The sequence below is a fragment of the Lycorma delicatula genome, chromosome 2, assembly GCF_047948215.1.
Source record: "Lycorma delicatula isolate Av1 chromosome 2, ASM4794821v1, whole genome shotgun sequence".
Taxonomy (NCBI): domain Eukaryota; kingdom Metazoa; phylum Arthropoda; class Insecta; order Hemiptera; family Fulgoridae; genus Lycorma; species Lycorma delicatula.
Window position 1 is genome coordinate 11683027 of NC_134456.1, and position 27701 is coordinate 11710727.

Below are 27701 nucleotides of genomic sequence, written 5' to 3' on the forward strand. Positions count from 1 at the left end.
ATTATTGTTTTTTTTTTTTGAAATATTATCATATAGATAAAGGGTAACACAAAATACTTTTTCAGTGGAGAATTATTCATAATTTTTTTTATTAGTAGATTTTATTCTGCTTCATTCAAGTTAATTTGATGTTGAATGCTTCAAAAATACCTTTACTCTTTAGGAAATTTTATAAAACCGTTTTTTTTTTTAAAAAAAAAGATAAATATATACGTTATCAGTGTAAGAAATATTTTCCAGAATTACATAAAACTCAAAGATATGATTTTAAGCAATATATAAATAAAAATTCATTTTTAAATAAGCTGTCTTTAAATCATTTAAAATGAAGTAACACATAGAAAGATTTGACATAAGGAAGTAATAATTCTTCTTCTGAAAAATTATTATGTGCGTAACTTCCACAGGGGTTTAACGAAGTGGCTACAGTTCGTAATCTCTTTTTCACATATTAATCTTTAAACAAATAAATCAATTTTTTAAACAGAAATTATATTTCAGGCTAATACTAATAATACTATTTAGGCTAATAATACTATTTCAAAATAGTATTATTTTCATTAAATAAAATAAACAAATTTATATCTTTACTGTTTAAAAAAAAGTGTATTGTTTTGTGTATTTGAAATGTGTTTTACGTATTTCAAATACACAAAACAAAAAGTGTATTGTTTTGTGTATTTGAAATACGTATGCCTTCAAAATAATTTCACTTTCTCTATTTAACATTAGTTAAAATATTTCTACAGTTGGAAATAATAATAGCGTATAATCTTCTTTTACAAAGTTATTACTGAATGAATTTCATTTTCAAAAGGATAGCAGAATAGATTCCATTTAAACAGTTTTATTGTTATTATTATTTGTTTGATAAAATGAATTCTAGAGAGATTAAACTAATACATATTACACAAACGAGCTCAAAAATATTTGTAAGTAATTTTTAAAATATATTAAATATAAATTTATTAAATGAAAAATATCATACAATAAAATTTTAATGCCTATTCACAAATAGTTTAAAAATTAAGAAAATCTAAGTTTGATGCCCTTTAATCTATTTGATTTAAAATGTTTATTGCTATATTCATATTTAGAGTAAGAAAAAATTTCTTTTAACCGTAATTTTTAGTAAATGTATTTAACTTTATTTATTTACAACGAAAAAGAACTTTTTGTTTAGCTATAAAAAATCGGAACTCTAGTTTATTTAAATGTTTATACATTTGAGTATATACTCAAATCTAGCAGTACCGAAGCATTGCTCATTGGTAATGATTCAATAAAAATAATTTTTAAAAATATGAAAGAATATCAGAAATTATTAATGAAATAAACCTTTATGTACGTTTCATTAAAAAAAAAAATGTGTATATGTAATATAGTAGGCGTTCAAAAGAAGTTATATGGTGTCCACATCAGATTTATTTGTTATATTTCTGCTGAATTTTTTAAAGAACACATTTGAAATCTTTTTTTTTCTATTAATGTGTGAATAAGTGTGTAAGTAAGTAATAGATAGTATGTCAACTACTACCTTTGTGGTAGCTTATATGAATGTTTGTAAGGTGATATCAAACGCAAACACAATTTGAATATAAATAAATAAATTTTACGTCAGTTAATCTTTGTAATAAATATTAAATTTTAGTTGGACTATGTTATTTTATTTAAAAATTAAAAACAAATTAAAAAAAAATTAAATATTACAGTATAATAAACTAATAGAAAATAATAACAAAAGTGTTTTTATCTACGTCAGTAGATTTATTATAACCCTACAATCCACTTCTTTCTTCTATAAGTAAATCTAACTCTTTTCAGCTTTTCTTAAATCAAAATTACCTCTAAATAAATTAAAGGAAACCATTTCCATCGAAACTTGTGACATTTATTAATGATAGTTAACCTTTTTCTGAATACAAACCGATTCATTCTATAACAAAGGTATAATATGATAATACTCCTATTTGTATTATACTCGTACGTGCATCTATATTATAACCTTCTGAATAAAACTTTAATTATTTTGTATACTTTATTTATTTACTACACTTAATGCAAAGAAAATTACAAAGGAGTATGAAACAAACTGTAAATTATCTTAAAGAAATATACACTTTATTATGATAAAAATTTTCATTTTAGCATATTGGAAATTTACAAGAATGACAATCAACACACCAGAGAAAATTTCCATTAAAAAACATACACAAAGGAAGTATGATATATCTTTATAAAAACAAAACTAGTATATTAATTATCTTCAGTACTTATTAAAAACAAAATTAGCAGAAATTAACAGGAAATTATTACCTACATGAGTAAGTAATAACTTCATATAATTATTATTAAATTCGGTACTAGATAACAAAAAATTTAGGAGTAAATTTATGATTAAGTCTCCAATAAATATAGAAAATTACAAAAATACGAAACAAGTCGTCTTTATAATCCTTATATAAACGACATAGATTATAATAATATAATTAAATTATTCTATCCTTATAGATTAGAACATTCCTGGCCATAATTAATTTAAATTTAAGGTTATCTGGTAGTCTTATCTGGGAGATAAAAGGAAATCTTCATTTTATAGGTCATATTAGAGATAATTTAGAAATGAATACCAGAATTATTATCATAGACATACTTATAGTAAGATATATTAAGTCTTTTTAAACATCCAGAAAATAAATAATGTTTTATATGATAGTAGAATATTATCCACATAAAACTTTATTAAAAGAGGATCGATGCAAATACTAAGTCATTACAATTGAACTAAATACATTTGATGCTTATCGGCATCAAATTGAGCCAATTCCAGTATATTATTATTGGATTACAATGGATAGCGCTAGTTTTCCATAAGATCTTAAGAAGGTGTTTCAGGGTACTTCAACATGTTTTAACTTTCAACATTATATTCTAATCTTATCATACAACCAGGTGTAGACTTATTTAGATGAAATAGTCACTAAAAGAAATTAAATTTTTATTATTTATTATCCTTTATATATTTTTTTCTGAACTTCTGTATATTTTATAAATTTTAACTAAATTTATTGTAAGTACATAAAAAACGTTAAAAAAAGTTATAGTAAAACAAACAGAATGAACTTAAATACGCTATACAGGTGTTTCTAAAACGGTGGGCTGACTATACTATTTCGGATTCTACTTGAAAAATTAAACAAAAAATACCCTTATAAAAAATGGCAATTTCTGCATCGTTCTTCCACTGTACGTCACTTTGTTATTTTTATATAAAAAATTATATTTCAAGTTCGAATTGAGGAATCACGTTATTATTTGGTAAGCGTCTTTGTAATAAAGTTTTAGAATTAGAAAAAAAACAGGACTTAAATACCTTCGCACGTTAGAAATTGGCGACCATGTGTATTTTTCAGTTCGTTACATTTCCATGAATATAAGTGTTAACAAAATGTATTTTTTGCTAAAATATTAAGCCTTTTATTTTGAATCAACTGACATTTTATTTTTTTAAATCGGTTATGAAAATATTTTTTTTTTTTTTTTTAGTTATGTACATAAAACATTATAAACATTATTGAAGATCTTTTGTTATAATCTTTGCTTAATATTGTATGGCTATAGCGTAAAAATATATACCCAATTATTCTGATAATTTTAGCATTTTCATATGAAAATTTTAGAAAATTACTTGGAAAAATATGATAAATACACTCTTATATCAAAAAGTCTTTTCTCTATTTTAGTTGTAAATCTTTAATAGATTCTTATAATAATAGAATCCTGATGTAGTCGTTTATCTGAATTTTCCTTTTTTATTATGTAAATTTTAGGTTCTTTCATATGGGGGTTTCTTAAGCAGTTTTTTTAATATATAGTTAACATTTTTGTAGCTATAACCGTATTTAAATAAAAATAAAACAAACAAGGCGGCTGGAAGTAAAAACTGCCCTAAAAATTATTTGATAGTGTTTTTTTTAATTTTTATTTCATAAAGTCTGAGCAAATTACTTTTATGTAAGTTGTAACCGATTGATTTTTAAAATAACACTGACATTAAATCATTTAAGGAATATTTTCTTATATATATTTTTTTAATATACGAATATACTCTTTATTTGTTTTCTATGTTGAGTACTGTCTATCTTTCTAACTTCAGTCTTTTATTATATCTTGGCGCGTTTCGGAATAACTCCGTTGTCAAAAGGTATTTGTACTGGTACTTTTAAATTTCTGTTTTTTTTCCCTGGGCCGGACATCCACTTAAGTATACTCGGCTTAGGAACGTGTACATTTGACTCTTAAGGGGGCGCCCCCGCCCACCGGTTTTACACCCGGCACGGCAGGTTGGCCGCGGCCCCGGTTCCGGATCTTTTTTTAGCGCCTGCCTCAAATTCCCCACGGAAGAGACGAAGTCCGGCTATGCCGTCCCCCACCCCACCTCAGCAAAACTCGGGTCTCGGTCTTTATGACTACCTCAAACCGACGGTGCCAGCTCCAGAAAGCACAGAAGCGCCCCCGGGACCAACACCGCCGGCCGGGACTCGGTCTATACATTTTCCCATACAGTCTGCCCCAGGAGTCCCCACCCCATCACAGGAACCCGCATACCTGAGGATACGGGCCCTCCGGGGCAGGGCAGTCCTTCTTTCCCTACAATTGGGCTCCTATAACCCCTGGCGTCTTGAGTCTTCTTCTTTTATCCTGAGGATATTTCTTGCGAAATTCGCGAACCAGTCCCAGTTTGCTTCATTGACCAATAACCACCCGACCAGATTCTCAGCTGTTAAGTTGTTTGCTGTCATTTCGTTTCTGTACTGGGCCCATTTGCGACAATCGAAGATTGTATGTTCAACATCGTCTACACATATAGGCGATAACCTTTTGCCAAATCTATGCACGTAATAGCCAAATGAGCCATGTCCAGACATTAGTTGTGTTATATAATAATCCAGATTGCCGTGTTTGCTTTCCAGCCAGACCTCCAGATCAGGGATCAATCGTCTTGTCCATACCCCGACCAATAAGGCAGACCATTCGGTCTGCCAGTTATTCCTAGTCTCTGCTTCCGCTTCAGTTTTTGGCATTGCTCTCAGCCTTCGATTTCTTATTTGTAGTTCGATTGGTGGTACCCCAGCCAAGACACACAGCGCATCATAAGAGAGGGTGCGGTACCCCCCACCCTCTCTTATGCGGCAACCCCCAATAACGCAACCCGGTGTACACTTCTTAATCTCTGTTTATTCCTTTGTATGCTCATTGCTTCACTCCATACCGGGGCTGCATATAGGGCTGACGATATCATGGCTGATGTGATCAGTCTCCTGACTGAAGCTCTAGAGCTTCAGTCATAGCATATCTAGGTACGCTATGGTTGTTGAACATTCCCCTTAACGCCCTTATAGTGGGGGCTACCCGTTTGCATATCATCTATATGTGCGTTCCAAATTTAAGACTCTTATAGAGAATTACACCAAGGTATTTGGTGCAACTCACCTCTAAGATATGCTCCCCTCGTATTGCGATGTTGATTCCTTGGACTCTTCTTCTACCGGAGAAAAGAATACATCTCGACTTGGCAGGGGACACCTGTAACTTGTTGCTTTCTAGCCATTCGTCGATTATTCCGAGAGACTGATTAGCTTTGACCTCTAAATTCTCTACTTCTCGATTCTCGACCAGAATTGCCACATCATCCGCATAACCTACCATAGTTACCCCTTCCGTGTAACGCAGTCTAAAGATCTGGTCATAAAAAATATTCCAGAGCAGGGGTCCTAACACTGACCCCTGCGGGACACCTCCAAATATCTGAAATGTAACAGTTCCTTCAATCGTTCTGATTTCCGTATATCTTTCATGCAGGTAGTGATTAATTTGGTTGATTAAATACATTCTGATGTTCATTCTTTTTAACGAATTTGTAATCGCAGGCCAAGGGACTGAGCCGAAGACATTTTTTATATCTAATAGCATCATTAAAGGTAGTCTTCTTGTCCGCCAGGTGCTCTCCCAACTGCCCAATTTTGTCACCCTATTAATTGCGTTTATCGTTGAGTATCCTTTACGAAAACCGTATTGATCTACATGTAGACTCCTCTTCTGTTCTAATTCTTCTTGTAGTCTACAACAATTAACCTCTCCACCACTTTTCCCATGTTATTGATCAAGCCGATAGGACGGTATTCACCTTGTCCCGCAGTAGCACCCGGTTTGGGCAAGAAGACTGTTCTGGCTGCTTTCCAGCAGTTGAAGATGACACAATTCTGCAGTCCATAGCTAACGACATCGACTAATTCCCACGGAATCACTTCAGCGAGGCCCTTGATAATTGCCGCCGGGATCCCATCCGGCCCCGGGCTTTTCTTATTATTTAGTTTTTTAACCGCATTAATCACCTCTTGGTGTATAAATCTACCTCAAACACATGTGATTTCTTCACGATTTTCCGTTTCTTACCTTGGGTACAGTATGCTCATTTGCTGAGCCGCAGTGTCCTTGTTTAACATAGGCATGTCACTATCTGGAATGCGCGACCCCAGGGGTCGGCATCCAGTACGCGACATAGTGCCAGCCATTTCCTTTTTTTAGCCTGTTTTATTAGAAAGTTCAGTTTTTTCCTTGCCGCCCTGCATTCCTCGATGACCAAATTACTCTCTTCCACCGTACCCGCACGAGCACGCATTCTCTGCGCCTTTCTTCTACGTCTCTGCATGAGATTCCTCTAGTCCTCTATTTCGCGAGTCCACCAGTATACCGGGTGGTACTTGTCAGTTCTATTTGGAACTCTGGCGATTTCTTCGACTATTATCTCCTGAAACATGTCTGGATTAATCTGCGCCTGTTCTGCAATTCTGAGTGCAGATCTCCTAACCACCAGTTGAATCTTCCTATTTGTAAGTCTGGGGGTGATGTTCTGCCGTGTCGTCTGTGTGTGATGATTACTGATTACAACTGAGACCGCCAGGTGGTCACTGCCGGTCTCTTCGCTCAGTACGGTAAATGCAGTCAGATCTGGGTCTATTCTTCGATCTATTATAGCCAAATCTAAGATCGATTCGTGCCCTCTAGCTTTGAATGTGGACATACCATCAATAATGCATACTGCGCCGGTGATTGCTAGAAATTCTTCAAGAATCCCTCCCCTGGCGTTGGAGGAGGCTGCACCTGCCGCCGTCATTCTACAATTGAAGTCTCTGAGAATAAGTACTCTTTTGTGAGACTGCATGACTATGCGTTGAAGCTGGAATATCTTGTCTTGGAACGATCCCAATGGAATGTTTGGGCTTATATAAACGCCAATTGTAACTATTTCGTTTAGTTCAACTGCTACCAAATCCTCCACTCTACGGTAAAGGCCATATTCTCTGTTACCTGCTACCCTTCTAATGGCCACATCTCCATTCGTATCGGAGACCTATTGTGGTCTGGCTGCTGAATAAACGTGCGGCTCAGTGGCCACTATGAAGTCATAATTGCCTCTAGTGGCAATTTCTTCTAGTAAGTCATTCGATAAGATACTCCTGTGGTTGTTTATTAATAACGTTCTAATCATGTGACTTAGTACAAACAGCACTGCCCGTTCTGTGAGCCAGACTTCTGCAATCGAGGCACTTTGAGGCCTCGCGACAATCCCTTATTATGTGACCTGGTTCACCGCAATTATAACATAAGTTTGTTCTATCGGGTCCTTTACAGAGCCTGCTACCATGGCCCGTTCTTCAGCATCTATAACATCTTTCATTTTCTGTCCGGATGTATGTCCTACAGTTGACCCAGCCAACCCTTAGTCTCGAGGCCACCAATTTGGTTGCGCCTCTATAGGCAGTGATTACTGTCGCGTTCCTGGTGTCGCCGTATGCGCCTCGGAGCGAAGTCACCTGAAAGCTTTCGTCTGCTCCCAGTACTCTCTCAACTGCCTCCTTCACTTCTTGCTCGGTTGTATCGCATACTAGATCTTTAATATGGACCACCGTTCTACGATCCCCTTTGGTTCTGACATCCACTTGCAGGTCCGATACACGGTCTCTCAGCATTGAAGTAAATTCCCCCGCTTTCTGGGTGCCCTTAATCCTGACTTCTAGTTCTTGATTCCTCCCCTTCCTTATTGAAAGCACTTCTCAGGCCTCGTCCACACTGACCTTGTCCTTCACGGTTTTTAATAAATCAGCATATGATTTACCGGGCGCTTTAACTACAACTGTTTTGCTATCGGTCACCGGCGGGGTGCCCCTCCTCGCCGACGCCGATCTAAATCTAGCGCGAGCCTGGTCTCCCAAATTGGGCAAGACCATTTTAGGTAGTGTTTTGCCTTTGCGCATCAGGTAAATTACGATTTTCTTGATTATCGTACCCGCCGTCCCCGGGGGAATGACGAACACTGAGGATTCAGACTTACCCACAAACCTCCTCAGTGCTTTGATTACATGGGATTCTGTTAAGTCTTTATATAACGTTTAGTCAACGCCCCTCCCTTTATTTGACGTTATTATTTATCTGGCCGCCCTCTTGTTTATTTTTTATTAACGGTTATACTTATCTTTTAATTTTATTTATCTATTTCCTGTTTTCAGTAAATTCAGTTTCTTGAAAAGGACATCTACTTGATTGTTGATCTATTCATTTATGATCGTTTTACTTTGAGGATTTCTAAATTTTGATTCTTCTTACTTTAATTCAAATAAATTACATTTAATAAACATACCTCAATAAAAATGGAGGAATCAATGAAATTACGTGTAATTCACAATTGTATTGATGTAGGACTACGAATGTGAAAATTTGTAGTGTACGAAAAATTCCATTCCTGACCGGGATACGAACCGACAACTTCCGGATGATAGGCAGAGACGCTACTACTCGAGATCGGAGCTTCAGCGATCAGAAAACTCAAAGCATAATATTACTCTGTAATTTTTAATGCAAATTTTTGAAATCATTTTTCTTTTTATTTTAAATTTATAATTATTTAATACAAAAGTGGATATTTATTTAAACATTTTTATTTTCAGCTATGAAAGCGGCAATTTTAATTCAGCGTTGGTACAGAAGATATTTAGCTCGGATGGAGATCAGAAGAAGATATACTTGGACAATATTTCAAAGCATTGAATACCAAGGGGAACAAGACCAAGTTAAGGTAAATATTAGATTATATTTTAAAAAGATAATAAATAACCACTTTAATTAAATATACAATATAATAATAATATAATATAAATAAAGTTCTCCTATTAAGGTAGAAATTTAATTAGCTTGAATTTAATTGGTTTTAGTAATGTTATATTCTTTAATAAACTGTACTTTAATTTTTAAAACAAACCACGAGAAAATGAAGTAGAAAAGAAATTCTCTGGCTCGTACCAATAATTTAATTAAAATAACAGAGTAGAAATTTAAGAAGCTCCAGTTAATTCTATTTTTTAGAATTATAAACTATTAATTACAAGTAATTAACAAGTTATAAGATAATCGACTATTAGAATTATTTTATTCTTTGTAGTTATTATTAAAATTATTCACTTGTTTTAAAAACAAAACCTTCTTTTCCAATAGAATATTTGAATTTCAAATCTAAAGAAAAAATTAAAATATCATCTTAAATAGAATTATCGTCTTCTGAACTTTAAGAATTATTCTAATCAACTATATACCTTTACTGAAGTTTTTAAAGTTAAACGAAATTACACATAAAAACCGCAAAAAGTCTGGTTTCATTGCATTTCCAATCATCCAACTAAAGAGATTCTTTTTAAGAAAAAGGTCTGAAGGAATACTACATAAAAATTATTTTTTGTAGCTCTTTTAAACTTTTTTCAATTATACTCCAGCGAAAAACACAGTAAAATATGTTAAATATTCGTTAACTGATGGTATCCTAATACAATAATGTTTTCTCATTGTTCTCACAAGAACAGTTTTCTAATTATCAGCAGTTGTCAAATGAATTGCTAATATGGTCAGCTAATGTTATTTTTTAAATCAAAGAAAAAAGAATTCTGTTAATTTTTCTTAATTGAGGATGAAAATTTAAACAGAGAAATGAAACGCAATCCTCCCTTATTATGATGTTACAGTTGATGAAATCATTCGTAAATAAAAATATCATTAATTATTTAACTAAAGTGCCGGCAAAGCGAGATGTAATTAAAATAAAATAATAATAAATTCTTACCGATAGTATGAGTGAGTTTCTCTTCGAATAAAAAATAATGATTGAATTGAAAATAGGTTATGAAACCTTTTAACTAATTTTTATTTAAATATTTTAAAACTTTTATTTAAACGTTTTTTAACTTGATTATTAAAACTTATGAAATTTTTAAACCTACAAGAAGAAATAATAGAGACGAAGCTCAATAAATTTTAGAATTTTTTTTTAAAGAACAGTAATTGAACTTTGACTGAACAGTCATTGAACTTTTTAATCGTTTAAACATTTGGTATTGTATAATAAGTACTTGATCAACCTCATCCCAATTTACATCGTTTAATTATATAATATTATAGATAAATTGATGACCAAACTAAATTAAATTATTTCATTAATTCGCCGTTTGTGTAGTAGACTATATTATGTTCATTAAAATTAGCAAATAAATATGCAGAAAACGATTTTTTTTTTGTTGAAAACTCATTAAAGTAGAATCATATCAATTAGCATTTCTGTGGCGCAAACAACCTAGTATTATTATTATTAGGTAGTTTCCATTCTTAGTCACGGCTCAGAAAGTATTTCCGCACATCCAATAATATCTTCGAAGTTTTATTGTCGCATACTAAAGTACAAACATACATAATTTTAAAAGCAGGCGAATAGAACTTTATCTGAAAACTAGCTGTTTACAGAAATATGTGCACATTTTAGCAGAAGACAATCCTAATCGATAACAGAACTTTAAAAAAGAAAGTTTTTTAAAAAAAGGCCACCTTAATGTATTATTTTTTTACAAAGCTTTTAAGTAATTTCGTAAGAAAGTTACCTAAATTAATGGGTACCACGACTCGACTTCCGGAAAATTTCGACATATCTTCGCGTTTCACATCCCCCAGACCCTAAAAGTTTATATACACATTTATATATATATTTCTCTTTATTATGAACACGATAACTGCCGTAATTTTGCCCCAATCACTTTCACATTGATACATAAAATATAACGACCCAAAAACTCGGTCAAGTTTATTAATGGGCAAAATCGGACAATTGGGTTGAAATGGGGGCTTTTCGAAAAAAAAATATCGCTATAACTTTCTTATTATGTAAAAATTCGTTTAAAGTTATACTATTTTTTTTTAATAAGAGCTTAAAACTTATCTAAGTAATGTTTTTTTTATATCATCAACTATTGGCCCATGGGATTGAAAAAATTCGGTTTCAAAGAAAAAAGAAACATACCTACCTTAGTAGGCATAGTATCGAATCGGTTTAAAATGGTCGTTAATTACCTAAAACTTTTGTTCTGAAACAATTTCTGATATGACCAACCCTTACGGCAAGGGATGACCAAAAATGTTGGTGGAATTGTAAGAAGATGGGGGGTTATCGTATATTAAACATGTGAAATTTTTTTTCACATGCAACCATTGTCGTATTAAGTAAATTTAAAGTTTTTCTTAAATTTAAGGTGGAAATCTTTTTATCCCCTACTTAGCACCGGAAAAATCTATCTCCGCCTTCCGGCGTTCCGAAAGGGATTTTTTAACAATTTTTGTTTCTTGCTGATAAAATTAAATTAGTTGTTTGAAAATAATCTTAGAAGCTTTTGAAATGTGGTGCTATAGGAGAATGTTAAATATCAGATAGGTGGATAAAGTGACAAATGAAGAGGTATTGCGGCAAATCGATGAAGAAAGAAGCATTTGGAAAAATATAGTTAAAAGAAGAGACAGACTTATAGGCCACATACTAAGGCATCCTGGAATAGTCGCTTTGATATTGGAAGGACAGGTAGAAGGAAAAAATTGTGTAGGCAGGCCACGTTTGGAATATGTAAAACAAATTGTTAGAGATGTAGGATGTAAGGGGTATACTGAAATGAAACGACTAACACTAGATAGGGAATCTTGGAGAGCTGCATCAAACCAGTCAAATGACTGAAGACAAAAAAAAAAGAAATTAATCTTTTTAAAAAAGTAAACAGTACCTAATTTTACTATTTTTTTAATCTTACATAAATCAGTTTGCAAGGTAAAAATTCTATAATAGAACCTAATCTGTAAAATTAGGTAACTTGGAAGAGACTATTCGCTCAACGCTTTATACACATTTAAACGTGTATATATAAGTATATATATTTTTTGTTTTTTTAAATTATTAATGATCACAAAATATGAAGTTTCACCTGGATATGAGTAGAGATAATCCAATAAACTTTGAGAATATCTTTGTATATATAAACAACTAAAAGCTATTTTTACCCGTAATATAAAAAATCACACTAACCTTAGATTTAAGGTAGGTTTCAACTGAAAACTTACAGAATAACTGTTTACTTCATGTGTTCATTTCAACATATCTCTTTGAACAAATGAATTAGTCGTCTGAAGGGCAAATAGCCCTCCAAATATTCAACTGAATTGGTAATATACATATTTATTTCGATTTTAAATTTCAATGTTTTTTTATTATATTATTATAATATAAAAATCCGTTTAGTGGACTCTTTGGTCTAGTGGAAATATATACCAAAATACTCAACGGAAAGGTTAACAGAAAAAGAAGTATGTGGAAAAATTATTTAATAAATTAGTAAATATTCCGCCGGTTGGATGGAAGTGGTTAATAGTACAAAACACGACGAGCCTATAATGATAACATTAATTCACGAGTGCGAAATTACGTCATGAGCCTTATGGAGTGTCATAAACTTCGAAAATGTGCATTAATGGCCATGTTAGAGAGTTACATACCATAATTCTTGTACGGCTGAGAAAATATTGGGATTATTGATTTAAATCAATTACAGAGTACATTGTTTACGTAATATTTTTAGTAAACTATACATTTCAGTGACAATAACTTATTAGTCATAAGTTCAGCCTTTTCTTTAATATCAATATGTGTTAATTACATTCCTTCCTCAAAATCCGACATTATTAAATAAAGTGTGATATAAAAACTTAGTTACATATTGGTGAACTTTCAAATTAACCTCTGCTTGCTAACTACTAATTCGGATTAAAATCAATATAAAAAAAACAGCTGATACCTAAAACAATATCCGCGTCTAATTGGTCAGTGGTTGAAAAGAAGATTCTTTTGATTTGTTGAACACTTGTATCATAATGAAAATCTGTTTCATAATGACCGTCATTATGATAAAATTCCACCTGCGTAATTCAAACCTTATTATAGCTGTGGAAAAAATGTGTTATTTACATATTTTAGTTACATCAATAAAACAAGGATTATAATTTATATTAATTTGTCAATTTTATCAATAATTCTATTAATGTTTTTATTTAAACATACTTACTAAATTATTCTCGTCATAAAGTTATGTTCGTAATAAATGTTATCAGAATATTGAAAATCAATCGATTACAAGAATTAAATGATTATAAGTTAGCAAATCCATCAAATTTTTTCAGAAAATGGAACAGGAATCTTCTTTATTGACACATCCATTGAAAATAACTATAGTCATTGTTATCTTCTATTGTAATATATATACATTTTTTATTATTATACTGTAATATTTTCTCAACCGTTTTTAATATTTTCTATATAAAACAATGTTAATGAACTTTCAAATTTCAAATTCTTTTATTTTTTTCACTTTTACAAAATTTATAATTAATGGAGTAATCCTAATACTAATTATAATTGTACTCTAAGGTTATCTATTCATAGTCTAGAACCAATATTAACATTGTTTTATAATACAATTTAATATTCATTACTTAACTTAATCATACTTAATTTAATATTGTTGTATGATCTATAATTTAACATGACTATAATTTAACATTTTGTTGTATGACCTTGTTGTCGAGCACTACTACAGTGCTATATTGGGAATAAAGATTAAAAAAAAAAAAAATAGTTTATTTGCTTTCCAATTTCATTAATTCTTAAAAGGTGAACTAGTGCCAACACTTTGCATGAAATAAACAAAGACGTTATGAGACAGGTGTGTTGTTGGAAACTAAATTTCACATACACTAATTTATTTAACAATTTACACTTTTAACTTTTGTATTCCTCTCTGGTTTTTTTAAAACAAGTGACATTTTAGTGCTAATGACGTTTTATTATTTTTTAAATTATTAGAATAAAGGTAAAGATATTACTCTTAATGAGAAAATGATTATTACTAAAAATATAAAGGTCAGAGGATGTAAATAAAAATGTAAATAATCCAATAATATTTTGAATATTTAGTTTATTAGACAAAAATAAACGTAATTTTTTATTCTTATGTATTTAATACATGCCAAAATTTAGGTAAATTGTTTTATTGTTAATTACATCTTTATAAATTATTTTATAAATTTTTTTCACAATTTTTGAAGAAAAATTATTTAAACAAAAATATACAATTGTAAATTTAAATAGTTTTATATTTTATATGACTTTAATTAAAGATAACTATAATAATTAAACAGTAATATTTTTATTATGTTAATTGTAAGTAAATTCCTCGTTCAACATGACAATCACAAACGCTGGCAATCCAGCTAGTTTTATAATATGAATCAAAATTTCTTTGTGATACAATAAAAATTAGTTTATTTTTTGATTATATTTCTGTTGTATCTAATTTAAAAATAAGAACTTACCGTATTACGATCTGCATCAGTAACACAGTGAAGACGGGATCCAAATTCACAGTTTAAATACCCTAAGGAAAAAATATTGCATATTATTCCTGAATCTTTTCAATCACAACCAATACGTTATAAAGTACGCGAGAGAGAGAGAGAGAGAGTGAGAGGGAGATTAATTCCTTCAACTGAGGAATAATCAGATATATAAGTAAATAAACTGCGAGGGTCGTAAGAGCAATTTGCCCTTGTCAAAGTCTGCTCAATAGATATGCATCAGCGGTCGTTAATTATGGATTTACTTATATTATTGTTCTTTTTATACATTTTTATAAATGTCTAATAATATTTTTTATTTTCATTTCACAAAAAAAAATCTAACTTTCTTTATTTCCAAAATACAGAGATGCATATAAACATGTATGAATTATTCTGATTTTTTTTTTTGCATCTGTTAGCATTTACAATCTAAAAACCGCCAGATCTATTAATAAAAAAATACTACCTTAGAGAAATAAATTTTATTTTGAATAACAAGGTATCTAATCCTGTTTTAAATCCAAATTTAATTAGAGAAAAAAAAAAATAAATTTCACCTAAATACAAATTATTAAAAATATAACTAAACTAAACCCTAAAAAAATTTACTTGAACCTGATGAACCGCAAATGCTGGCACAACGTTTATTAGTTCTAAAAAATATAATTTAAATTACAAAAATAGTTCTAAAAAACTAAGCACCTATTATCTCATAGGGGATAATAAAAAGATTTGATTCACGATAATAACGTGAAGAGAGTTCCCCGACTAAACAAATCATTAAAGTGTACAAAGGTTTAACACCTTACATACAGGAAAAGCACTTGTGTATAGGTAATCCAAATAAAGTTCAATACCAACATAGCAATAGAAATAAATCACAGAAGGAAAAAAATAAATATAAAAACCATACCGACAACTTTAATACATGAAAACAGCAATATAGATTAAAGAAATATTCGTCGGTAAATAGAAATAGCTGTAATTTGTGTGCTATCAAAGTGACGTTCACTATACAGTGACAGAGCCATCCTACAATGAGAAATGTTAGACGACTTCAAAGCCTCCATAGGCGGGCTCTTCTGCGGGTAGCTTGTGGATATCGTACGGTTGCCTATGAAACTGTGTGCGTGGTTACATCAGTACCACCTATCGAATTACAAGTTTTGGAACGGTTGTATAGGTTTCAAGGGATTGCCAAGCAATAGGCTATTAATACCACAAGACAGAAGCGGCGTGAAAGATGGACACAGCTACAAGGATCTGTACGGACTAAAAAACAGATTACGAATTTGGATATGCGGCTTGATCGTGCTTACGGTGAGGTTGGGTATTATACAACTCAAATGCTTATTGGGCACGGCTGTTTTGAGGAATATCTCTTCCGTTTTGGCCGGAGAAGATCTTCCATTTGTATGTATTGTCCGGCGGTTGATACGGCCGAGCACACTTTATTTTATTGCCCATATTGGACTGAACGCAGAAGAGCTGCTGATATTCGGGGCCTCAATGCCGATGTATTTCTGGGATTTTTGCTGACTTCGTCTGACAACTGGAGGGAATTTGAGGACTTCGCACGTCTGGTCTTAAGAGAAAAAGATGAGGAAGCTAGGCGAAGAGGCTATTAGGAGCCTTCTGTTTTTTCTTCTGGAAAGGTATTAGGTGACTTTTATTGTCGGTTGAATTCAAATGAGTGAAGCGTCTTCTTGTTTCTGTGTGTGGGGTAAATATATCAAGACCGAGACCCGGCCTCGTGGTTTGGGTCCGTAACGGCATAGCCGGGGCGGGCTCCCCGGCATACTCCCCGGGGCGGGGTTTGAGGCAGGCATACTAAAAGACCGAGACCCGGTCCCTGGGGCGGGGCTGGGGACAGCTTTGCTGGACCTGGCTACCTACCTGGGGATTGGAGGCAGGCAAGCAATAAAAGTAATGAAAGATCCGACCGGGGGGGCCGACCTGCCGTGCCGGAATTATAGCCGGTGGGCGGGAAAGCCCCTTAGAGTATAAGGACACTCTCCCAGACCGAGTATACTTAAATGGATAACCGGTTTGGGGAGAAGGAAAAAAAAAGACAGAGCCATCCTGTGTTCCCACTCCTAGGTTCCTTCTCCAAGTCGAAATTCGGAAGTCGAATCATGGAGCTTTCTTATGAAATCTACCTAAAAATCCCGTCTAAAAATTGTATAGGTCAATTTAAAAGTAATTATAAATAAAATGTTTTACATTTTTACAAAAATATTTCATGTTATTTGTATTGGTATTTCTGATGTTAGCTTTTTTTGATAAAATAACTAAACTAAACTTATAAAATATCAGTGGATATTTATAACCTCTAAACAGCTTCCAATAAATATTATTCTCTTTAGATATCTCCGTAGTCTATTTTGGCATTTTCTGAAATTATTTAACAGTCACTACTGATTACTATACTATCTTAAATTTTAATATTTAAGTTTTTTAATAAAAAATCCTTAAGTAATAAAAGATATAAAGGTACTGGCGTATGCACATATCCAGAGTTTTATAAAAAAAACGTTTATTTTGTTTAGGATCCATGAAATTCAAAAAGTGAAAAAATAAATAAATAATGAGTATCGTAATTTTTTTATTGTTAATCAAATTTTCTCAATAACGTATGCATCACATAATGAAACAGTTAATTTACAACGTTGACGCAGTAAAGAAATGTAGTTAGAACACTTAAAAAATCGATTAGGTTATCATTTTACACTCAAAAATATTTTTTTGGACTTCACTCCAAAAAGGGAAATGGTCATGAAAGTAATTTAAGATTTTTGTGCGGTAGTATCCTAGTGCTTTACCTCCAGGATCAAAATGAAAATGTCCCTTTTTTCAATTACGTTTAGCTGTAGCGTGAGAAAACTTTCTAGCGTATCAAGTCTTCCATTTTATGGTATTCTAATCATAAATTAAACCGCTTTTCTAGACTTTATTAAATTAAACCAAAACTAAAATTAATCATTTTGCTAGATGAACGGATACCTCTAGCGTTTGAAGCAAAGAATGAATTTATAATACAACTTTAGTCGATTCAAAACTTGGTATATCTTGCTATTAACAGACTTCAACTAATTTTGTAAGTATTCTGAATACGGGTTTAAAATTTTTTTTTGTTTTGAATCATAATGTATTAATAAACCGAGAAATTAAATAAATACATTACGCTCTACAGAATTTGTTAAATTATTTTTGTATACATTTACCGGGTAAAAATTTTAATTAAAATTGTTACGAATACGTGGCACAGAAAACTAATTAATAAATTATTTTATTCTATATTCTAATTTTAAATCGGTATACCATTTATATCTTCACAAATCTGATAGAAATATACTGTATTAATTTAGAATTCTGTTGCTTTAATTATTATTAAATTAATATGTTAACAATATCTTATGCTTCAAAAACCACATCATATGAAGCAGAAATTAGGCAAGGTTAATTAAAATTATACTTTTAATTAAATTTTACTTTTAGGCAAAAGAGTTTTACAGACAAGTAGGTAAAACACTGTTTTTAAAAATTAATTCTTTCTGTACGATAATGTGCTGGCGCAAAATTTAATTAAAACACAATATTTCAGGTGGAAAATTAAAGAAAAACATAATAAATTTTACACCAGAAATAAATATACGGATAATGGTAAAAAGTTGAAAAAAAACGTAAAGTAAGAGGAAAAATATAAATGAAGGAAATTTAACATATAAATTCTTTTCCTTCTTTCATTCAATCGTCGTTCTTAATTTAAACATAAAATAACACTTATCCTGACTTTGTGTAACATAAACACGTTTAACATTTTAAACGAATTCGATGGAAAATCATCTTGTAATTTTAATTTAACCATATTAAACTTTTCTAAAAGTATTTATTCCCGTTTTTTTTAATACTGTAGGCTACAAAAAAAAATATACATATATATATTAAAAGTATCCAAGAAATTAATTGTTCAAACAAAACATGTGATATATATTAAAAAATTAAAAAACAGGACTACTAAAAAAAAAAAAAAACAATGCTCTTTATTATAGAATAATTAAAGAGCATACGGATGACAATTTAGTATATAGTATAATTTTTTTTTTAATTTTTTACATTTATTTAAACATATACATACATATTTATGTAGCCTACGATATTCCAATCATGTAAGGATTCTAACGCGGGTCATACATCTAAATCGGTTCAGCCGTTAAATTACTGCGCTGAAAAAAAATACAGTGTCCCATATAAAACGCAACCCAACCTTATATTGGTAGGTATTGAAATAATAAAAACGCATGTGTAAATGTAAATGTAATTTTTATTATTACCATCCATTACCTTACATTTAGAGTAAATGTTGGAAGTAGCCGCCATCTTCTTGAATACAAGCTTCAATTCTTTTTACAACGTTTCTTGCAACTTTTTTCAAAGTTTGTGGCTGGATATTTAATACAGCTTGTTCAATATTGACTTTCAATCGTTCAAGTGTTCGTGGTTTGTCTTTGTAGGCTATTTCCTTTAAGGTACCCCCATAGAAAAAAATTCGCCGCAGTCAAATCTGGAGATCTTGGTGGCCACAAGCCTCGACCGATAACACGATTACCAAAGAATTCCTCGACGAAGTCAGAAGTTGAACCTGCGTAGTGCGATGTCGCACCGTCATGTTGTAGCCAGCAGTGTCTGTCTTCCTCTTCCAATAGTGCGATGAACAAAATATCCTGATATCGTTCTGCATTAATGGTGTACTCGATAAAATAGGACCGATTATTTTCTTCCGCGATATCGCGCATCACACGCCCAACCTCTGCGGGTGTAATTGTTTTTCGTGATAAACGTGGGAATTTTCAGCGCTCCAAATTCTACTGTTTTGGCTGTTTACGTAGCCATCCAAATGAAACCGTGCTTCATCTGTGAAAAATAACGAATACATAACGTTAATTCCCTCGCGCAGAAATCGACGGAACCGTTGACAATATTGTAGCCGTTTTTCTTTGTCGGGCTCAAGAAGTCGATGAACCGTTTGAATACGATAAGGTCGTAATTGTAATTGTTTGGTCGCCCGATGAACAGTTGATTTAGAAAAATTAATTTCAGCAGACAAACGTCTGATCGATTTATTTGGCGAGGCGAGTAATCGGTCTTTGATTTCAGCGACTGTATCTGTATTCAACACTGACGCAGATCTTTTGTGTTCCTTGTTATTAACAGAACCGGTCTCTATAAATTTTGCAACTAACCTTAATACTGATGTTTTGTTAGGAACTGGTTTATCCGGGTACTTATGGCGAAACAAATCTTGCACTGCAACCATTGATTTCGTACTGAAGTACGACTCGACAATGAAAACACGTTCATCTAGTGAAAACACCATCTTGTCTCTAGCAATACACTGAACGTTATGATTGTATTGTTGTTACTATCGGTAGTGTTCTACTGCGTCGCCGCGACGTTCAAATGTTGGACTAGTCCATTTCAGTATGAGTAGGGGAGTAAGCTTGACTTTTGAAATTTCATGGATGAGTGATTGATGGGTTGCGTTTTATATGGGACACCCTGTAAATGCATACATACATCCTAAATTCATTACACTCCTTTTTAGTCAACATGAATATGTGGGCGACTAAACCTACTTGAAATAACTGTTTTTTTTTTAGCCTAACACGACGTTGTGGTTTTTTTTTTTTGGTGCAGGACAGAACACCAAGGATTTTATTTGCTCTGTTGTTGTTTCCCTGCGTCTTGTGATTTTACTGTACCTAGTGTACTGTAACTTTCTTGAGGTTTTCTTCTTGTATTATAATGTGGATTAATTTCTGTTTACTTCTTCGCCTGGACCTACTCGTGGCTGGGATTTCCATGGGCAGTGGGTTCTTTAGCAATCCTTTTTTCCGCCGCATATACGTGGTGGTAAATCTTTTTTTCTTTGAAAACGATGTGAATGGTGGTTTTATAAGTGTATTCATTCTATTTCTATGTGTTAGGTTAAGTTTTGTTCATTGTAATTTTTCTTTTCACGAGCTGTCTATTGCTACCTTTCTGTTGGGCGTGAACTATTGTCATGTAGACCGTTTAGGAGGGACCTATGAAGTCGGTTTTATAGATGTTTTCATTCTATTTCTATGTTAGGTTAAGTTTTGTTCATTGATATTTTTCTTTCCACGGGCTGTCTAATACTGCCTACTTGTTGGGCGTGTGAACATTCGTCATGTAGACCGTCTATACGGAACTCATGAGATCCTTGCCATTATATTGTGAGTAGATGTAGGTTTGCATTATTTTTCTTTGCATTTGTTCATGATTTTTCCTATCGTTATCCTATGGGGTCTTAACTTCATCGTGGTTGATTTGAACTTTAGACTGTGATGTCTAATACCCAGGGTTTAGTTATCTGGATGTGTGGATGGACGTGTATGATAATTTTTAACAAAAAAAAGGACTGGCGAAAAAATAAGGTCTCTAGGGATCGAATCGTGGACACGTGTACGGTCAAGAAAGGTAGCCCCATTGATGAGGGCGCATCCACGCAAGACTGGTTGTATTGGGGCGCTCCGATGACGCAATAAGAACCCTCAAGTTATGTGAATTGGGCGCGCGATTTGGAGGGAGTGTACGTGGGGTGCATACCCAGATTCTTATTAGGGTATAGGGACGGGAAGTGCAGCTCTTCTGAAGAAATACGTTGCGGCAACTGGATACAGTTTTTATGATGTCTCAATGAACCAGAAGAGATCCCGATTGGCAGGGCAGCGGTTTTAGCTGTATACACTAGGGTGGGTTATTCTACAACCACGTCACTCAGGGCCGAACGAGGCAGCTTCTTCTAGGCGACTACCGGTTGCCCCTGCGTTGTTAAAAATGTCGAAGAGAAAAAAAAAGACTTACTTGAAAGCGAATGTAAAATCGTTTTTCTTGTTTTTGTTTTCTTTTGTTGAGGATATCAGTTGTATAAATTTGGCCGAAATTTAATTAGTCGTAATGAAAACGTATTTACATTTTTTTTTTTTAATCGATGATAAGCTTAGTTTGATAAATGAGGATTGAAGTGGTCCTTCATCATTAATCCTGTTGAATATGTATATAAGTAAGTTAAGCCTACCAAATGTAAGTTATATTCAGCCTTAAACCTTTACTCTATTCACCGTGGATTGATTTTACAGTAAACATAGTTCGTTTCAAGAAAAACCAACTCATATATATGTCTCTTGTACATTAAATGCTTTATAAGACCTCAGTCATAAGAGAGATGGGATAAATAAAACAAGTCAGTAAATCAATCTAACTTTTTCAATAGTAAAAAAATAGATTTTTTAAATTTTCAAATTCTGCTTATTTTTGAAAATCTTCCTATAAAATCGGGAAAATATTCACTTTCTTATAAATAAATATAAAATTTCATAATGTAGCGGTAAAAAAATACGGGATTAAAGAAATTTTAACTACCTGCAATTATAAAAAACATTAACACTCAAGTATCGGGCGGGGGCTTATAGCCCCCGCACAAATGTCGGGGAATGGAGGCTGCAGCCCCAATCGCTTGACAATTATTAGACTTTATCATTCAACGGTTAAATCTAGTAAGTCGGGTCCAGAATATCCATTTTTTAGCATTTTAAATTATCGTAATGAATAGTATCTCAAAAGTATTATCACCAAATTTGAGATAAACCGGTAATCATCTCCCTAGTCATTAATGACCATTAATATACCTTAACCCGCCGTTACTCGACCCTGCAAGAGTAACGCCGTCACTCCTCGTGTGAGCGCCGCACTCACTGTGATGCTATACTAATAAAAATAATTTATTACTGGGAATTTTCCACAAGCCAGAAACGCTACACTTGCTTATCGTATTCCAAACACATGCGTAGGAAGCTAAACAGCGTTCCAAGAATCTTCAATAAGTGTTCCAGTTCTTTTGCCAGGTTCAACTAGTCCTGGAAAAGTGGATGAACTACAATTTTAGCGATTTATTATGATAATAAAGGTTCTGAATCTGTTATCCAAGTGTAGTATCTTATTTGGTGTGAGGAGATAAAGTCATTAAATTTAAAATGCGATCTAGAAGTGATTTTTAATATTGGTGGCTGCAATAAGTAATATTTTCAGAATATGCATTATCCCTAGCAAGATTTAGCGAATACTCCAGTAACAATATGTGCTAATGAACGCTCATTCTCCACAATGAAAAGAGTCTAAACGATTACGCGTAACAAGTCAGAGAATGGAAGATTAAGTTCGTTAGTTTCTTTTTGTCAGTGCATAGAGATATTACTGTTAATCCTGATGAAGTTTAACATATTATGGTGTAAAAGAAAAATCGACGACTAGCTTTCTAATAATTCATAACTTTTATTGGAATGTAAATTTGTGAGTGTGAAGGTGTGAATTATAAATGTGGATTATGGAAATAATTATATACTAACATTATAATTCATATTTGTGTAGTAAATTATGCATTAAATCTAAGCATATGTTTTGTAATAAGTTGAGGGCCATTAACAAAAAAGTTTGGATTTAAATTTAAAAAGAGTTTAGAGTTTAGATTTAAGAGTATAGATTTGAGAGATTAAGAGAGTATTAAATTAAAAAATAATTCCTTAGATTAAGAAATAAAATTAAATTAGTAGATATCAAAGAAGGTGTGCTTCCCATAATTTGTTTTTCAGTGTTAAAAAGTAAAACATCACTAATTAATAGAAACACAGTAAAAATATACGGACTACATGTCACAGACATTATTGATGTAAGATGATCCGTTATGGTCAACCATCTATAGATATAGATGGTTGACCATAACGGATCTGATGAGCGAAGTGTGGGAATAATATATGTCATAAATAATCAGTGGTGTTTCGTGCTAGTGTTTGGTGTTATTCCAGTTGACTTTAAGATTCAGAGATACAGAAACGACTACCTTGTAATAGGTCTTTGTAATAGTTATAAGGAAATTCCTTTCTTTTCCTGTTTAGCCTCTGGGAATTACCGTATTACTTTAGAGGATGAATGAGGATGATATGTATGAGTGTGAATGAAGTGTAGTCTTGTACATTCTCAGTTCGACCATACCTGTATTCCTAGATTCTTTGACTGACACTTAAAATTCTCTACGGTAATTCTTTCATGTAGGATCATTTTTCAGCATGAAAATACAAACACACATATTTCAGAATCTACTGTTTTTCTTCTGAAATCTTACCGGTGAATTAACTACAACTTATCCAACTTAGATCCTGGAAGGCGCCTTTTAATTTTCATTCATTTTGATAGCTAAAGAAATATTTTTGAGAAATGCATTTTGCTGAAGATGAAAAAGTGAAAAGTTCAAAATTTTCTTAAGGGAACTTTACACAGAAACTTCTAAAGAAAAACATTCAATAAAATCTTTACTCGTGAAAAAATTGTTATCCAATTTCGACGAATATGTACTCAAAAAAGTGAAAAAAATGTATGATAAATAAAATTATTTCTCTGTGTAGCATTTGATATATGAATGAATAAGGATTATTCTTTGAACATCTCTCTTATAGAATTAATGGTATTTTAATAAATATAGTCTATAAATAGAACTCTTTATTTTTGAGATTCCTAAATAAAAGTGAATTTCTTATAACAACTCAAAAAATAAAAATTAAAATATTTTATGCAGTTTTTTGGTCTTCTTATAACGTTAATTAGAAAGAATAAAAATGATTGATTTAAACCTGTATAGTAAATTTATTCGAAATTATTTTTAATTAAAAGCTAGAATACATAAATCTTGAAATAAAGTAAATTTCAGTAAAAAGGTTGTATTGCAGTTTTAAAAATTTGTTTTAAATTTCATGAAATTGCTTTTGATTTTATGAATAAAATAAATCTGAAAAACGTGAATATATGGTAGGGAAATGCTTTATTTAAAGCAGAAATATGTAATTACTTATTCGATGAACTATTTGCATTAAGAATAAATCAGAACTGTAATTTGTAGAAGAAAATACCTGGCTCTTTTAGAGATCCTCTTTTACTGATAGATTGTAATAAATTGCTACCTACGTTGCAGTAGTATTTTACACGTAGGTTTTGGCCTCTTGTAACTTCAATCTTAGTTAATTCCAAGGATACGATAAAAGTTAAAATTTTTCTACGGTAATACGTAAGCTAGGATAAAACTGGTTGAAGATAAAACATACTGCCAACTACGTTACTGGATTTGTAAAAAAATCGTAAAATTTTAACTCTTGTAAATGATGAAGTTTGAATTAATTTTATTTTTATTATAATTTGTATTTTCTTATGCAAAGAAAATAAATAAAATAAACGTACTTTCAAATTGTTATATAACATTTTTTATGTTTATTTCACAACATATTCTCAAAAGTACGTACGTTGGAATATGGAATACGTTTTTTTATGAAAATGTCTTCTCTTACCGGTATGCGAACGAGTGACTTTCCGGAAGGTTAAAAGACTGAACCCCTCCATCAATGTGATCGGCATTAATAGAGAAGTTTAAATTTCTTACTTAAAAACAAATTAAATGGCACTGAAGAACAATTTTTTTTAATTACATTTTTTTTTTTAAATGAAAAGTACATAAAATTTTGTTTCATTAATAACTTTGATATTATTTCATATTTTTTTATTGTTATTATTGAATTATTATTTATAGTAATATTTTTTTTAAAATCAGGAGTTAATAATTATTAATAAATCAATATATGTAAATTAAAACAAAGGAGATGAGTCTGATTCGAACCGACATGCCTTATAAGATTCAAATGTTTCATTAATTAAAAACTTTATTTGGCTATAACTCTGGAACCAATGAAAATAATTACCACTTAGATATATCGTTGAATAGCTCTCGATGAGGGATTATTACTGCAGTTATGCAAAAGTTCAAAAACCAATTTTTTATGGATTTTGGGCTTTTTGGGTTACCTTTGGTTCAATAAATTGCAATCAAAAGGAGAGGTGCAAACCTAGATGTTACAACAGTCCTAAATCCAAAATTTCAACATATTACAGCTAGTCGTTTTTGAGTTATATAAAATAAATACATACATACGTACAAACATCACGCCCAAACTAATAAAAATGGATTCAGGGATTGGAAAAATGTATATTTTCGTTAAAATGTGAAAAACGAAATTTTTCGCAATAACAATACTTCCTTTACTTTATACAAGGAAGTAAAAAATGAATCAACGATATATGGGATTTTGGAGACAAAATATTTGTTTAATTCTTTATAAAATAGCTTATTTAATAGATAGAAAATATATATAATAAAATTATTTTTGAAATACAAAAAATAGAAGAAAATAGTAATGAAATTAAAAGAAATTGTAAGATTTAATATAAACAGCTTATATAGCATCATTTTACAATGTGGTAAATACCAGTCGAAGCGATATATTTATTTCTATGTATCTTCGATTTTATTTTTGTTTCTTTGTTGTAAAGGAAATTGTTTTAATTTTATTTAGTTCGATTTACGTAGTGGGATAAAATCCGTTGGTAGATTAAAGTAAAATATTCATATTTAAAAAAATAAAAATCCAGGTACGAAATTAAATATAATCTTATTTATTTATTCATAAAAAATGCAACAAAGAATATTATAACAAACTCTTGAGTACACTGCACTAATTGCAACGCACTGTAATTAATTAGAACATAGGACAGGACACTGAAGTAGAGAGCTGTAATATTAGCGTCTTGATACTGTATGTATGGGTTAATACTATATTAAGTTTTAGCCGCATATCAGGTGAGTTCTTCACCAACCCTCCACTGTTCATTAGGTCAAAGTTCAAATAGAGATACGCGTCGTTGCTCAACACTGTATGGTTGGATTGCAGTTCCACCCAATTTAATAGATAGAAAATATATATAATAAAATTATTTTTGAAATACAAAAAATAGAAGAAAATAGTAATGAAATTAAAAGAAATTGTAAGATTTAATATAAACAGCTTATATAGCATCATTTTACAATGTGGTAAATACCAGTCGAAGCGATATATTTATTTCTATGTATCTTCGATTTTATTTTTGTTTCTTTGTTGTAAAGGAAATTGTTTTAATTTTATTTAGTTCGATTTACGTAGTGGGATAAAATCCGTTGGTAGATTAAAGTAAAATATTCATATTTAAAAAAATAAAAATCCAGGTACGAAATTAAATATAATCTTATTTATTTATTCATAAAAAATGCAACAAAGAATATTATAACAAACTCTTGAGTACACTGCACTAATTGCAACGCACTGTAATTAATTAGAACATAGGACAGGACACTGAAGTAGAGAGCTGTAATATTAGCGTCTTGATACTGTATGTATGGGTTAATACTATATTAAGTTTTAGCCGCATATCAGGTGAGTTCTTCACCAACCCTCCACTGTTCATTAGGTCAAAGTTCAAATAGAGATACGCGTCGTTGCTCAACACTGTATGGTTGGATTGCAGTTCCACCCAGGAGCTAACAAATAAAAGTAACCGGCACTCATCTTCCTTTTTTTATTTAAATATACAACCACTGTCATGCTTAATTTCAATTAAAAAAAAATATATATATATATATATATATATATATTATTTTATAAAAGTTAGGTAACAATTAATTTAAAAAAAATATGTTTTGAAATTATTTAATACATAATATGCAAAAATCCTTAAAAATATTTAATTTATATTATAATCAACATTTATTTCTCACTCAAGCCTACCGAAGTGTTAATGTGTTTCGTAACAGTTTTCCCAAGATATGAAAGAATTGGGAATTTCCCTGACTGACCTACAGAATAATACTGGAAAATTACAAAGCTAAAAGACAGAAACATTAGATTTAAACAAAAGACAGACAAACGACAAAATACAACGAAGAGGGTGTTTGCAGATGAAGA

The 27701-nt window shown here is 31.5% G+C and overlaps 1 protein-coding gene across 5 annotated transcripts in view; it reads left to right on the forward strand.

Moving 5' to 3' along the window:
- The window catches only part of rdgC (retinal degeneration C), a 968675-nt gene that overhangs the window by 286760 nt on the left and 654214 nt on the right, over window positions 1-27701 (forward strand). For all 5 annotated transcript variants that reach the window (XM_075358273.1, XM_075358271.1, XM_075358272.1 and 2 more), the window contains one exon: window positions 9009-9136. In XM_075358273.1, coding sequence (XP_075214388.1) covers window positions 9009-9136 — 128 coding nt within the window. The remainder of the gene's footprint in view (window positions 1-9008; window positions 9137-27701) is intronic.